The 15,079-nt window shown below is 49.8% G+C and overlaps 1 protein-coding gene across 1 annotated transcript in view; it reads left to right on the plus strand.

Moving 5' to 3' along the window:
• The window catches only part of LOC120910487 (oocyte zinc finger protein XlCOF7.1-like), a 61,610-nt gene continuing 46,531 nt past the window's right edge, over window positions 1-15,079 (plus strand). Inside the window, exons 1-6 of the mRNA XM_040322244.1 lie at window positions 1-95; window positions 1,683-2,000; window positions 2,097-2,147; window positions 3,686-3,906; window positions 3,999-4,092; window positions 8,660-9,441. Coding sequence (XP_040178178.1) covers window positions 1,985-2,000; window positions 2,097-2,147; window positions 3,686-3,906; window positions 3,999-4,092; window positions 8,660-9,441 — 1,164 coding nt within the window. The 5' untranslated portion in view covers window positions 1-95; window positions 1,683-1,984. The remainder of the gene's footprint in view (window positions 96-1,682; window positions 2,001-2,096; window positions 2,148-3,685; window positions 3,907-3,998; window positions 4,093-8,659; window positions 9,442-15,079) is intronic.

Genomic DNA, 15,079 nt, shown 5'->3' on the forward strand with positions numbered 1-15,079 from the left:
GGCGGCGCCGGGGGGAGGAGATGACGTCACGGCGGCGGCGTCTCTCCCCTTCCTGTGTGGGGATCGGACGGTTTGCTGGCACTGGAGGGTGAGGGGTTAGTAGAGTGGTGATGGGGGGTGGATAGACTGTCCTCCTCTGACTTTCCATCTGTGACACCTCTGTCCTCCCCTCTTCTCATTGTTCATCTCATCTCTTCCATTACTCACTTTACATCTGATCTTCACCCCATTGGTCACCCCCTCTGTGGCCATGCCCACTGCGCTACATCTCACCGCTCCCTTCGCCAATATAAATGTAAACCTTCTGCGAAGCGCCACTCCACATGCTTCGCTGCAATCGTAATCGGATACTGTTTCCTTTTTTTTTTTACGGCGCTCTGCGATAAGACGATTTTTTTTATTTACGTTTAAAGCGGAGAGAAAAAAAAAGCGATTCAACTTTTTGACGCCGTTGAAAGCGATCGGAAAATTTTAATTTTTGGGCGACAATGTTGAACGGGGTTGTTTTTCTTTTCGTAGGCACGAGGTCTGTTATTGAGGGGTTGGTTGGCTGTTCTTGAAGGGTTGGTTGGCTGTTCTCGAAGGGTTGGTTGGCTGTTCTTGAGGGGTTGGTTGGCTGTTCTCGAAGGGTTGGTTGGCTGTTATTGAGGGGTTGGTTGGCTGTTCTCGAAGGGTTGGTTGGCTGTTCTCGAAGGGTTGGTTGGCTGTTCTCGAAGGGTTGGTTTGGCTGTTCTCGAAGGGTTGGTTTGGCTGTTCTCGAAGGGTTGGTTGGCTGTTCTCGAAGGGTTGGTTGGCTGTTCTTGAAGGGTTGGTTGGCTGTTCTTGAAGGGTTGGTTGGCTGTTCTTGAAGGGTTGGTTGGCTGTTCTTGAAGGGTTGGTTGGCTGTTCTCGAAGGGTTGGTTTGGCTGTTCTCGAAGGGTTGGTTGGCTGTTCTCGAAGGGTTGGTTTGGCTGTTCTCGAAGGGTTGGTTTGGCTGTTCTCGAAGGGTTGGTTTGGCTGTTCTCGAAGGGTTGGTTTGGCTGTTCTCGAAGGGTTGGTTTGGCTGTTCTCGAAGGGTTGGTTGGCTGTTCTCGAAGGGTTGGTTGGCTGTTCTCGAAGGGTTGGTTGGCTGTTCTCGAAGGGTTGGTTGGCTGTTCTCGAAGGGTTGGTTGGCTGTTCTCGAAGGGTTGGTTGGTTGTTCTCGAAGGGTTGGTTGGTTGTTCTTGAAGGGTTGGTTGGTTGTTCTTGAAGGGTTGGTTGGCTGTTCTTGAAGGGTTGGTTGGCTGTTGGTTGGCTGTTTTTGAAGGGTTGGTTGGCTGTTGGTTGGCTGTTTTTGAAGGGTTGGTTGGCTGTTCTTGAAGGGTTGGTTGGCTGTTCTTGAAGGGTTGGTTGGCTGTTCTTGAGGGGTTGGTTGGCTGTTCTTGAAGGGTTGGTTGGCTGTTCTTGAAGGGTTGGTTGGCTGTTCTTGAGGGGTTGGTTGGCTGTTCTTGAGGGGTTGGTTGGCTGTTATTGAGGGGTTGGTTGGCTGTTCTTGAAGGGTTGGTTGGCTGTTCTTGAAGGGTTGGTTGGCGGGCATCGCGGCGGTCGCTCTAGAGAGAGTCCTATTCGTATGGTATGAGAACATCTGTCTTCGTTGTTGAACCTTTTGCCCCACCCCCCGACGTTCTGCGTTGAGTCTCTAAAGCCCTCCATTACTTTTGCAGGTTTCCAGGAGGTGGACAGGCTTGGCTTCCTCAGGAGGACTTCTTCATCATACCTTGGTTATATGCGCAATGAGGTCCAGCTCCCGCTGTAAGCGCTAGAAACCCAGCGCTACTGTCACTTCACCCCGCCCCCCCCCTCTACTTCTGACCATTACCAGCCCTGGGCTCCATTTTATGAATGGTCAGGAGGGGAGTGGAAAGGCAACCATAGCACTTGGGTCTAGTGCTTACAGCCAGGAAGGTACAGGGGGGCATAGAAGTATGGCAGTGAGGTCCTCCCGGGGAACGAGAACGTTCACCTGATGGAAAACTATGAAGGTAATTCTGCCTGACGTTCTGCTTTTAAACAATTTTTATTGGTCGCTTTACTAAATGGAGCTTTTCAAACTTTTTTTTTTTTTTTACACCTTTTAGGGCTCTGCAGAGGCGGGGACGCTGAGATGGAGGATCGGAAGCCTTTACTGGGTAAGAAGATCGCACCTGCGGTCACCAAAAAAACCCACAAAACTATTGCATTGTGAAGTGATGGGGTGCATGTCTTCCGATTTTGTTTTTGTGAGGGGACTTCCAGGGTGTCCACAGTCAAAGGTTCTCTAGTGTGTGGTCATAGGTAGAAGTTCTCCAAATGTGGGTCTTCAAGGAGGAGGGGGGGGGGGGTGCATAGGTAGAAGTTTTTCAAGAAGGGGGCTACCAGGGTGGCCTTAGTTGGAAGCCCTCCAAGTGTGGGGCTTCGAGGGTGGCACTAGGTAGAAGTTCTCAAAGTAGGGGAATCTAGGGTGGCCGTAGGTAAAAGGTCTCTAGAGAAGGTGGCCATAGGTAGACGTTCTCCAAGTTTGGGCTTCTAGGGTTTCCACAGGTAAAACTTCTCCAGCAAGGCCGAAGGTGGAAGGTCTTAAAGCGTGGGGCTACCAGGGTGGCCTTAGTTGGAAGCCCTCCAAGTGTGGGGCTTCCAGGGTGGCACTAGGTAGAAGTTCTCAAAGTAGGGGAATCTAGGGTGGCCGTAGGTAAAAGGTCTCTAGAGAAGGTGGCCATAGGTAGACGTTCTCCAGGTGTGGGCTTCTAGGGTTTCCATAGGTAAAACTTCTCCAGCAAGGTCATAGGTGGAAGGTCCTAAAGTGTGGGGCTACCAGGGTGGCCTTAGTTGGAAGCCCTCCAAGTGTGGAGCTTCCAGGGTGGCACTAGGTAGAAGTTCTCAAAGTAGGGGAATCTAGGGTGGCCGTAGGTAAAAGTTCTCCAGAGAAGGTGGCCATAGGTAGATGTTCTCCAAGTTTGGGCTTCTAGGGATTCCACGGGTAAAACTTCTCCAGCAAGGCCAAAGGTGGAAGGTCCTAAAGTGTGGGGCTACCAGGGGGTGGCCTTAGTTGAAAGCCCTCCAAGTGTGGGGCTTCCAGGGTGGCACTAGGTAGAAGTTCTCCAAGTGGGAGGGGGGGGGGTAGGGCTCATCTAGGGTGGCCATAGGTAAAAGTTCTCCGGAGAAGGTGGCTTCCAGGGTGGCCATAGGAAGACGTTCTCCAGGTGTGGGCTTCTAGGGTTTCCAAAGGTAAAAATTCTCCAGCAAGGCCATAGGTGGAAGGTCTGAAAGTGTGGAGCTTCCAGGGTGGCCATAGTTGGAAGTTCTCCAGGGAGGCCAAAGGAAGGCTCCAAGTCTGCGAGACTTTCAGGGTGGGCATAGGTGGAAGTGCTCAGAGTGTAAGGCTTTCAGGTTGGCCATTGGTGGAAGTTCCCACGCCTGAGACTTTCAGGGAGGCTATAGATGGAAGTTCTCCAGTTGTGAGGCTTCCAGGGTGGCCTTTAGGCTTATCTAGGGGATGCTAGCTACTTCAGGCTTATCTGGGGGAGGCTAGCTCCTTCAGGTTTATGTCGGGAACCTAGCTCCTTCAGGCTTATCTGGGGAACTTGGCACCTTCAGGCTTATCTGGGGAACCTAGCTCTGGTTATTTTGTAATCTGAATATCTGGTGTAAAAAAAAAAAAAAAGCAGAAGACATGTTTTTTTGCCTACAGACGGAATCAGGAGCAGAACGAAGAGGAGTCCAAGTCCACCCCTCTCCTTCACACCTCACTGCCCGCAGAGTATTAAACAGGAAGTTAAGGATTCTCCACGTAGTTGTACAGAAGATGACTACAGAGACCGGTGTGAAGACACAGACTATTACAACGAGGCCCAGCAATACTTCAAGGAGGAGGAAGAACAGGAAGAGTATGGCACCCACCAAGATGACCAGGTAGACCCAATGCTCTAATTTTTTATAAAAAAAAAAAATATTAAAATGTAAACAATTGTAGACTAATACAAATTCTACTGTTAAACCCTCAGCTAGATGATGATGGTCATGAGGTGGCCACACAGACAGAGCAAGGGGACGAGATGCAGATCAAAGAGGAGCAGGAGCCTGTGGATATCGACGATGGTAAGTGGAGCTGCAGCTTATATCTCTTTGGGCTTTAAAAATGGTTGGTCTTGGCACTGTATAAAAGAAACCAGCACTGAAAATAATTTAGTACCGTCCCCCTCCCCCTCAGGTGGCAATTAGAAAGAAGTCAAATATCCTCCCCATTCCAGAACTTTCGGTTATAGAAGATTAAGATGAGCGAGTCGTCTTGTGTTTTATATATTTTTAAGTCTCCTTCAGCAAAATGTATTTTTTTATTTTTTTTTGTTTTTACTTTTGCCCCTAATATTTTTGGAGTTTTTGGGAATGTTCACCTACCTTGGGGAGTTCCCACGCTCAACTCCAGCTAGGACAGAGCAGACCAAGGTTACAATCTCTGTCAGCCTTCTGTTAATCTCCACTTGGTAGTAATTTGGGAGGGTAATTGATAAGGGTTACTATTGAACGGGTCAAAGCTAATCAACAATTTTGTGTATTAGGTGGTATGTAGGGTTGTCCCGATACCGATACTGAGCATTTGCCCAGCACTGATCTCCCTGTATAGATTTCATTAAATGACAGCTTCTCCTCGTCCCTTGTCCCCCTCCGTGATGCTGCTCTCCCCCTCGACGCTCAGTGTGCCAACTCCGTTCTGCTGCTCTCCCCCTCTGTGATCCGTGTCCCCCTCCGTTCTGCTGCGTGTCCCCCTCCGTTCTGCTGCTCTCCCCCTCTGCTCTCCGTGTCACCCTCCGTTTTGCTGCTCTCCCCCTCCGTGCTCCGTGTCCCCCCTCCGTTTTGCTGCAATCCCCCTCCGTGCTCCGTGACCCCCTCCGTTTTTTTGCTCTCCCTCTTTGCGCTTCGTATCCCCCTCCCATACTGCTGCTCTCCCCCTCCGCGATCCATGTCCCCCTTCCCCCTTCGCGCTTCGTATATCCCCCTCCATACTGCTGCTCTCCCCCTCCGCGATCCATTTCCCCCCTCCGTTCTGCTGCTCTCCCCCTCCGTGCTCTGTGTCACCCTCCGTTCTGCTGCTCTTCCCCTCCGTTCTGCTGCTCCCCCCCCCCCCCCCCCCGTGATCCAGCTCTCCCCCTCCATGATCCTGCTCTCCCCCTCCGCGCTCAGTGTCCCCCTCCGTTCTGCTGCTCTCCCCCCTCCGTTCTGCTCTCCCCCTCTGTGATCCTGCTCTCCCCCTCTGTGATCCTGCTCTCCCCCTTCTGTGATCCTGCTCTCCCCCTTCTGTGATCCTGCTCTCCCCCTTCTGTGATCCTGCTCTCCCCCTTCTGTGATCCTGCTCTCCCCCTTCTGTGATCCTGCTCTCCCCCTCCGTGATCCTGCTTTCCCCCTCCTTGCCCCCCTCTGTTCTGCTGCTCTCCCCCTCCACGATCCGTGTCCCCCTCCGTTCTGCTGCTCTCCCGCTCCGTGTCCCCCTCTATGTCTTCCACTCCCTCCGTCCTTGATCTGTCAGGATGGAGAACGGAGGTAGGAGCCGGTAAACCCGGCTCCTTTCCTTTTCCGAATGTACAGAGTCAGTGATCACCGACTCTGTCTATTCACATAAATAAAACACCGTAACCTGTGTTTTATGATGCTTCAGTTTATGAATGGAGAGAAGCCGCTGTCTCCTCTCCATTCATTTTCAGTGCAGCTGAGGCTGTGGAGAAAGGGACTGAGGAATCTGTGTCCTTGGTCCCTTTCTCTGTCTCAAAGGTGAGATGTCGGGGGTCTGTTAAGACCCCTGATATCCCACCATAGCCCCCCCCCTCCGTTTTGCTGCTCTCCCTCTTCGCCCTTCGTATCCCCCTCCATATTGCTGCTCTCCCCCTCCGCGATCCATTTCCCCCCTCCGTTCTGCTGCTCTCCCCCTCCGTGCATCGTGTCCCCCTCCGTTCTGCTGCTCTCCCTCTCCGTTCTGCTGCTCTCCCCCAGCTATGTACCTTCTAAATAAAGCCCAACTGAAAAAATTCCAGAGATCGCATCAGCCCATCCTGCCTTGTTGCTAAAACGGCGTACACTCATAGCAAGGGCATTATTTAACCACTTAAAGCGGTTCTCCACCCTAAAGTGAAGTCCCGCTGATCGGAACCCTAAAGACAGGTATTTGCACCCACTTCCGGCCTGGCATTCACAGGTAAAAGACGGGCATTTCGTCACATCCCGTCGCCCCCCCCCCCGTTGTGTGCTGGGAACACTCGGCTCCCAGCACACAGCGGGAGCCAATCGGCGGGCGCGGCGCGACTCGCACATGCGCCGTAGGGAACTGGGCAGTGAAGCCGGAGCGCTTCACTTCCTGGTTCCCTCAGCGTGAATGGAGGGGGGAGCAGCAGGGTGACGAGCGATCGCTCGTGCTCTGCTGCGGACGGCGCTGGACTCCAGGACAGGTAAGTATCCGTATATTAAAAGTCAGCAGCTGCAGTATTTGTAGCTGCTGGCTTTTAATATTTTTTTGGGGTGGAACATCCGCTTTAAGGACCGAGCCTGTTTTTCAGACTCAGTGCTTACAAGTTAAAAACATGTTTTTTGCTAGAAAATTACTTGGAACCCCCAAACATTATCCATTTTTTCCCCCTAACACCCTAGAGAATAAAATGGCGGTCATTGCAATACTTTTTGTCACACCGTATTTGTGCAGCGGTCTTACAAGCGCACTTCTTTATTTAAAAAAATAAAACCGTAAAGTTGGCCGATTTTTCTTTTAGATTGCGAAAGATAATGTTACGCCGAGTAAATTGATACCCAACATGTCATGCTTCAAAATTGCGCCCGCTCGTGGAATGGCGTCAAACTTTTACCCTTAAAAATCTCCATAGGACACTTTTAAAAAATTTTACAGGTTGCATCTTTTGAGTTACAGAGAAGGTCTAGGGCTAGAATTATTGCTCTCGTTTTAACGATCGCGTATAATGTATTTTACTTTATTTTATTAATTTTAAAACCGTTTTAAGAAAAAAAAATTGGGTCACTTTTATTCCTATTACAAGGAATGTAAACATCCCTTGTAATAGAAAAAAAGCATGACAGGTCCTCTTAAATATGAGATCTGGGGTCAAAAAGACCTCAGATCTCGTATTTAGTCTAAAATATGCTGCCGACGGCTCCGGAGGGGGGGGGCCCTTTCCCGCCGCCGATAAAAGTGATCTTGCGGCGTATCCGCCGCAGAGACCACGTTTATCTTGTAGCGGACCGCCCGCTGAAGAAAATACCCAGGGTTATGGTAGATAGCTGCTACCATAACCGTAGTGCTCTTCAAACAGAGGACGTAAAACCGCGGCTGGCGGTCTGGAAGTGGTTAACGTGGTAAAAGCTGCGCAGTTTTTTTTTTTTTTCTACAGGCATTTCCTACTTGCATAGGCATTTTTTTTGGGGGGGGGTGAACTATGCCTTTAACTTAACCACTTCCCGCCCGGTCGATCGATTGAAGTCCGGGAAGTGGTTGTAAAAACCTGACTGGACGTCTATTGACGTCCTGCAGAAATTCATGCCGGGGCGCGCCCGTGAGGGCGCGCAGCGCGGCGATCGTTGATGCGGGATGTCAGTCTGACACCCTGCATCTCCGATCTCGGTAAAGAGCCTCCGGGGAAGGCTCTTTACCACGTGATCAGCCGTGTCCAATCACGGCTGATCACGATGTAAACAGGAAGAGCCGTTGACCGGCTCTTCCTCGCTCGCGTCTGACAGACGTGAGTAGAGGAGAGCCGATCGGCGGCTCTCCTGACAGGGGGGGTTTGCGCTGATTGTTTATCAGTGCAGCCCCCCCTCAGATCCACACACTGGACCACCAGGGAGTGCCCCCAGGTGCTCAATAGAGCACAAATAGATATATAAAAAAAAAACAATAAAAAGAAAACGTTTTTTAATGCAATCGATGCCAATCAGTGCCCAGAAATGGGCACTGACTGGCAACATGGGCACTGACTGAGCAATGCCATCAGTACCACCCCTCAGTGTCACCCAGTGTCCATCGGTGCCACCTCTTAGTGCCCATCTATGCCCAGTGTCCGCCTATGAGTGCCCATGAATGCCGCCTATGAGTGCCCATGAATGCCGCCTATGAGTGCCCATGAATGCCGCCTATGAGTGCCCATGAATGCCGTCTATGAGTGCCCATGAATGCCGCCCATGAATGCCGCCCATGAGTGCCGCCTATGAGTGCCGCCTATGAGTGCCGCCTATGAGTGCCCATGAATGCCGCCTATGAGTGCCCATCAGTGCAGCATACCAGTGCCACCTCATCTGTGCCCACCAGTGCCACCTCATCGGTGCCCATCAGTGCCGCCATATCAGTGCCCATAATTAAAGAAGAAAACTTACTTATTTACAAAAAAATTAACAGAAAAAAAAAAAAAAAATCTGTCTTTTTTTAGTTGTTGCGCAAAAAATAAAAATCGCAGAGGTGATCAAATACCACCAAAAGAAAGCTCTATTTGTGGGAACAAAATGATAAAAATTTTATTTGGGTACAGTGTAGCACGACCGCGCAATTGTCATTCAAATTGCGACAGCGCTGAAAGCTGAAGATTGGCTTGGGCGGGAAAATGCGTCAGTGCCCGGTATGGAAGTGGTTATGGTTGGAGTTGAGCCAAAGCTTAACTGTTCTTTTTCTCTTCAGGCTATGACATGAATGATCAAGATTCTTGCGATTCAGCCACAACATCCAGAGCTGGGTGCCTGCCAATCGACGAGTACGGGCAACTAGCAGACAAGCCGAAACAGTACATCTGCTCGGAGTGCGGCAAAGGGTTCAGCCTCTACTCCTATCTCACCAAACACCAGCGCTGCCACTCGGACGAGAAGCCTTTCACCTGCATCGAGTGTGGCAAGTGTTTCCGATACAAGCCCAGCCTGGTCGCTCACCAGCGGGTCCACACGGGCGAGAAGCCGTTTTCCTGCACGGAGTGCGGCAAGCTCTTTGTTACCAAGTTCAACTTGAAGGCCCACGCCAAGGTCCACACCGGAGAGAAGCCAGTGGAGTGCCCGGCGTGTGGCCGTTGCTTCAGCAACAACCCGGCGCTGGTGAAGCACCTTCGGATCCACACGGGCGAGAAGCCCTTCTCTTGCACCGTCTGCGGCAAGGTCTTCGCCAGCCGCTCCTGCCTGAACGCTCACCAAGTCATCCACACGGGCGAGCGCCCGTACATGTGTGCCGAGTGCGGCAAGGCCTTCGCCAACCAGTCCAACCTCATCTCCCACCGGATCATCCACACCGGCCAGAAGCCGTACATCTGCCCCGAGTGCGGCCGGGGCTTCGCCAACCAGTCCAACCTGGCCAAACACAAAATGACCCACACGGACCACAAGCCCTTTGTCTGCATAGAGTGCGGCAACGTCTTTGCCAGGAAGGAGGGCCTGGCCAAACATTTCGAAAGGATACACAAGAAGAAATTAGAATTCTGAGGATTAAAAAAATGCTGGTACGCGTGGAAAACCTCGGCGCACACTCCTACGATTTATCCCTCAACTTGGCCTTTCTGTTTTTTTTTCGACTGGTTGACGAACATTTTAACCGAGTCATCCAAATCGGGAATAACATTTGCGCAAGAACGCCGTTTTTTAAATCTGGTTGACCCGTTTAGATTCGGTTTTATTCCTGCGTTGATGGACAACTTGCCGGGATAAAAAAAAACATTCAGCGGTTTTACTCCATTTTCCCAGAGTGGGCAGGATAGAAACCGCACCGCACTGTGCAATGCCGACGTTCATTGGATCTCAAACGGGAGGAGACAAAGGCTGGGATCAAAATCTGAAGATCCACCATGGGATTCATACAGTAGCTTCCTCCTCCTGCGTTTTTAAAAAAACGAAACCGCGAGTTTGAGGCGTAAAGGGCGGGCGTGCGAGCTCTGGGATGTTTTTATTCTTCAGCGCGGTGGCCGCTTTCAACAGCCGCACACTTACTGGTGAGAAGATCCTCAAAGAACATCTCGACAGATCGATGAGGACTTGGCTTCATGGATTACTGATGCCTTCTTTGTTTTTTGTTTTATATATATATATATTGGCGAGCAGGAGGCATGGGAGGTTAGGTTGTAAAAGAGTTTGATATTACGCACACAATTTTCAAAGTTGAAGGCAAAACCCGGGCGCCAAGGTCGAACGTGGTGTCCTCCTTACTAGCTCTTCTCTACTTCTCCTGTTGCGGAATAGAGCAGGAACTTTTACTACGTGACAAAATAATTCCGGACGGCTGCACTTCCAAAAAATCCTTTTATTGAAGCTTTATAGGACGAGTGGTTGACAGATGGAGCAGGGGACAAAGAGGTAGCCGCGTTTCGCATAATTGTCAGCACTTGGTCATTACAGATGGAGCAGGGGACAAAGAGGTAGCCGCGTTTCGTGCAATTGTCAGCGTTTGGTCATTACAGATGGAGCAGGGGACAATGAGGTAGCCGCGTTTCGCGCAACTGTCAGCGCTTAGACGTTACAGATGGAGCAGGGGACAAAGAGTTAGCCGCTTTTCGCGCAAATGTCATCACTTAGGCCCAGATTCACAACCGAGATACGACGGCGTATCTCCAGATACGACGGCGTATCTCCAGATACGCCGTCGTATCTCTGCGTTGTGCCGTCGTATCTATGCGCCCGATTCTTAGAATCAGTTACGCATAGATATCTGTTAGATCCGACAGGCGTAAGTCTCTTACGCCGTCGGATCATAACTGCATTTTTTCGCTGGCCGCTAGGGGCGTGTACGCTGATTTACGTTCACGTCGAGACCAATACGTCCTTGCTGCGTACTTTGACGCAAAGCACACTGGGATATTCCACGGGCGGCGCATGCGCCGTAAGTGCAAAACATCAATCGCGTCGGGTCACAGCACATTAACATAAAACACGCCCCCCCCCTGTTCAACATTTGAATTAGGCGGGCTTACGCCGGCCGATTTACGCTACTCCGCCACAACTTACGGAGCAAGTGCTTTGAGAATACAGCACTTGCCCGTCTAAGTTGCGGAGGCGTAACGTAAATCGGATACGTGACGACGCCGCCGCAAAAATACGCTGTTCTACGAGAATCTGGGCCTTAGTCATTACAGATGGAGCAGGGGACAAAGAGGTAGCCGCGTCCCTGACATTTGCACGAAACACGTCTACCTCTTTGTCCCCTGCTCCATCTGTCAACCACTCGTCATATGAAGCTTCAATAAAAGGATTTTTGAAAGTGCAGCCTTCCGCAATTATTTCTTCACGTTACACAGCATGCGAGCTAGGCTAGCACCTGACTATTGTGTGTGGGGGGGGGAACCCGAGACTCACTCACCTGGAGCAGCTTTTCTTGTTTCACGAGGAACTTTTACTTGTCTACCAGCTCTTTACTCTTTCCAACTTCATCTTTGCACCTCAACCTAATCTCTCAGCTTGGGTATCATGGAGCACAGGGTGGAGGAGGCCACTTATCACAAGACTTCAGAAACCCCCTCCGACCTAGAAAAATACACTAAAACATTTGTCGCCGGAACGAGTGCCGCCGCGATTTACATTTCCCCCCGTTTCCCCCGACGTTCCGTCTGCTGCTAAAAACGCCAGGTGCACTTTAACTGCTATTTAAAGATGGATGTCCGGGCCGCGTGCTGCACTTTAGTGGCAGAAATTTGCCAGCGTGCTGGAAATCCTAATCAGCGGACAGATCTTTCTTATGGAGAGAAGCTTCGGCAGCCATGATTTGTTCCCTGGTACATCTGATAATTATGGCAACCTAATCCTCTGCAGAACCATCCAAAACGTCTCCCCCCTGCTCCTGCAAAAGTCGGCCCGGCGCCTCCCGGTTTTTATCAAGCGACACACACATGCGCTTCTCGTCTAGGACATTTTAGATTTTGTATATGAATGTGAATTGGTGAGAGGAGACCCCTTGTGTTAAAGGGTCAAAAAAGAGTGCACAATTATGAAAATGTCTATTTTTAACAAAAAAAAAATAATGATGGTCGGCTACAGACAAATTACTGTAAGAAAGGGTTTCGAGCTTCAAGAGTCTACCCACGCCTGTAGGCACTGATACTGGCCAAATGGAGCTTAGCTGCGCTGCCCACCTAAAGAGACCGGTCGTACGTTGATAACGTCAACAGTGGTAAAACCTTTATTGTTCTGGACAATGACACAGAATGTCTGCCCAGACCTTCCTCACTCTGACGTATTTCGCCCAGAAAGAGCGTAGTCAAGAAGGACAAAGCCCGTTCCAGGAGAAATACGTGAGTACTGGCTGAATGGAGCTCAGCTACGCTCCCCATGTGTCACAAGAAAGGAGACCAGGCATGTATTGTTCTAGACAATGACACTGAATGTCCGCCCAGACCTTCCTCACTCTTGACGTATTTCGCCCAGAAAGAGCTTAGTCAAGAATGACTTTCCAGGAGAGATACGTGAGTACTGACTGAATGTGTCACAAGAAAGGAGACCAGGCATGTATTGTTCTGGACAATGACACAGAATGTCCGACCAGACCTTCCTTACTCTGACGTATTTCGCCCAGAAAGAGCATAGTCAAGAAGAACTAAGCCCGTTCCAGGGGAAATACGTGAGTACTGACTGAATGGAGCTCAGCTACGCTCCCCATGTGTCACAAGAAAGGAGACCAGGCACGTTCTGATGACATCAACATTAGTAAATCTTTATTGTTCTGGACCATGACACAGAATGTCCGCCCAGACCTTCCTCACTCTGAAGTATTTCACCTAGAAAGAGCGTAGTCAAGAAGGACTAAGCCCTTTTCCAGGAGAAATACGTGAGTACTGGTTGAATGTAGCTCAGCTACGCTCCCCATGTGTCACAAGAAAGGAGACCAGGCATGTATTGTTCTAGACAATGACACAGAATGTCCGCCCAGACCTTCCTCACTCTGACGTATTTCGCCCAGAAAGAGCGTAGTCAAGAAGGACTAAGCCCTTTTTCAGGAGAAATACGCAAGTACTGGCTGAATGGAGCTCAGCTACGCTCCTCATGTGTCACAAGAAAGGAGACCAGGCACGTTCTGATGACATCAACATTAGTAAATCTTTATTGTTCGGGACAGTGACACAGAATGTCTGCCCAGACCTTCCTCACTTTGAAGTATTTCACCTAGAAAGAGCGTAGTCAAGAAGGACTAAGCCCGTTCCAGGAGAAATACGTGAGTACTGGCTGAATGGAGCTCAGCTACGCTCCCCATGTGTCACAAGAAAGGAGACCAGGCATGTATTGTTCTGGACAATGACACAGAATGTCCGACCAGACCTTCCTTACTCTGACGTATTTCAACCAGAAAGAGCTTAGTCAAGAAGGACTAAGCCCCTTTCCAGAAGAAATACGTGAGTACTGGCTGAATGGTGCTCAGCTACGCTCCTCATGTGTCACAAGAAAGGAGACCAGGCATGTACTGATGACATCAACATTAGTAAATCTTTATTGTTTTGGACAATGATGCAGAATGCCCACCCAGACCTTCCTCACTCTGACGTATTTCGCCCAGAAAGAGCGTAGTCAAGAAGGACTAAGCCCTTTTCCAGGAGAAATACGTGAGTACTGGCTGAATGGAGCTCAGCTACGCTCCTCATGTGTCACAAGAAAGGAGACCAGGCATGTATTGTTCTGGACAATGATGCAGAATGCCCACCCAGACCTTCCTCACTCTTGACGTATTTCACCCAGAAAGAGCGTAGTCAAGAAGGACTAAGCCCCGTTCCAGGAGAAATACGTGAGTACTGGCTGAATGGAGCTCAGTTACGCTCCCCATGTGTCACAAGAAAGGAGACCAGGCACGTTCTGATGACATCAACATCAGTAAATATTTATTGTTCTGGACAGTGACACAAAGTATCTGTTCAGACCTTCCTCACTCTGACACATTTCACTCAGGAGAGGCTTAGTCAAGTATGACAATGCCCTTTGCAGGAGAAATGCATGAGTACGGGTCGATTGGAGCTCAGCTTTACTCTGATGACATCAACATTGGTAAACCTTTATTGTTCTGGACAATGACAGAGTTAGGAAGATCTGGGCGGACATTCTGTGTCATTGTCCAGAACAATAAAGGTTTACCAATATTGTTGTCATCAACGTGCAACCAATCTTTTTACTTGTGACACGTGGGGAGCGCAGCTGCACTTTATTCAGCCAGTACTCACGCATTTCCCCTGGAATGGCCATAATTATACTTGACTAAGCTCCTTCTGGGTGAAATACGTCAGCATGAGGAAGGTCTGGGTGGACAATTTGGGGTTGATTTACCAATACCGGCGAGCGTAAAATCTGGTGCAGCTTGCATAGACACCAATCGGCTTCCAAATGACTATGTGGATTGTGCTGTGTGCACTCAAGGGCATCCAAATGATGCAAGCCATGGAAACATTTTGGACCTTGGGGGTGGGGGGCGCTCTCAATGCTGACTCCCAGCTCCAGAGTTGTCCTCAGACAAATGAAAGTAAAGCTAACCTGTCAGGTGATAGAACCTTTTGAAGGTCTTATTTTAGAAAACCCTAAAGACACCGACTTTCTCTGTGTGAGTCCTGCAAGCCCATCAAGAGAGCACCATCAAGTCCTACTAATGTATATATATCTAATTTACAATATTTTTACTATTTATAAAAAAAGAGGACTGTTGGCGAACTTTGTCTTTCACACTTTTACCTGATTGGATACAAATGGTTCAGTGCTACCTGGCGGTGGAGAGACCTCAGCGGAGATTGTGCAAGATGGCAACTAGAAATTCAACTGGCGTTGAGTCTGACCCCATTGCGGTACCCTGGTTGAAAGGTCTCCCTCCCACTCTTGCGACTTTGTTACAGAGCTACTTATGTTGCTGGCCTTTGCGTCCTCCGTAAATTCCAAGGTAGAATCTGCTAGATCAGTCGTTCTCAACTCCTGCCCTCAGGACCCACTACTAACAAGCTAGATTTTAAGTATTCCTTTTGGGAGATGCAGACTAGAATACAGTGGAACCTCGGATTGCGAGTAACACGGTTAACGAGCGTTTCGCAATACGAGCACTGTATTTTTAAAAATCGCGACTCGGTTTGCGAGTGTTTTCTCACGAAACGAGCGCGATTTAGGCCAAAGC

This window comes from Rana temporaria, chromosome 8 (assembly GCF_905171775.1).
Source record: "Rana temporaria chromosome 8, aRanTem1.1, whole genome shotgun sequence".
Classification (NCBI taxonomy): Eukaryota; Metazoa; Chordata; class Amphibia; order Anura; family Ranidae; genus Rana; species Rana temporaria.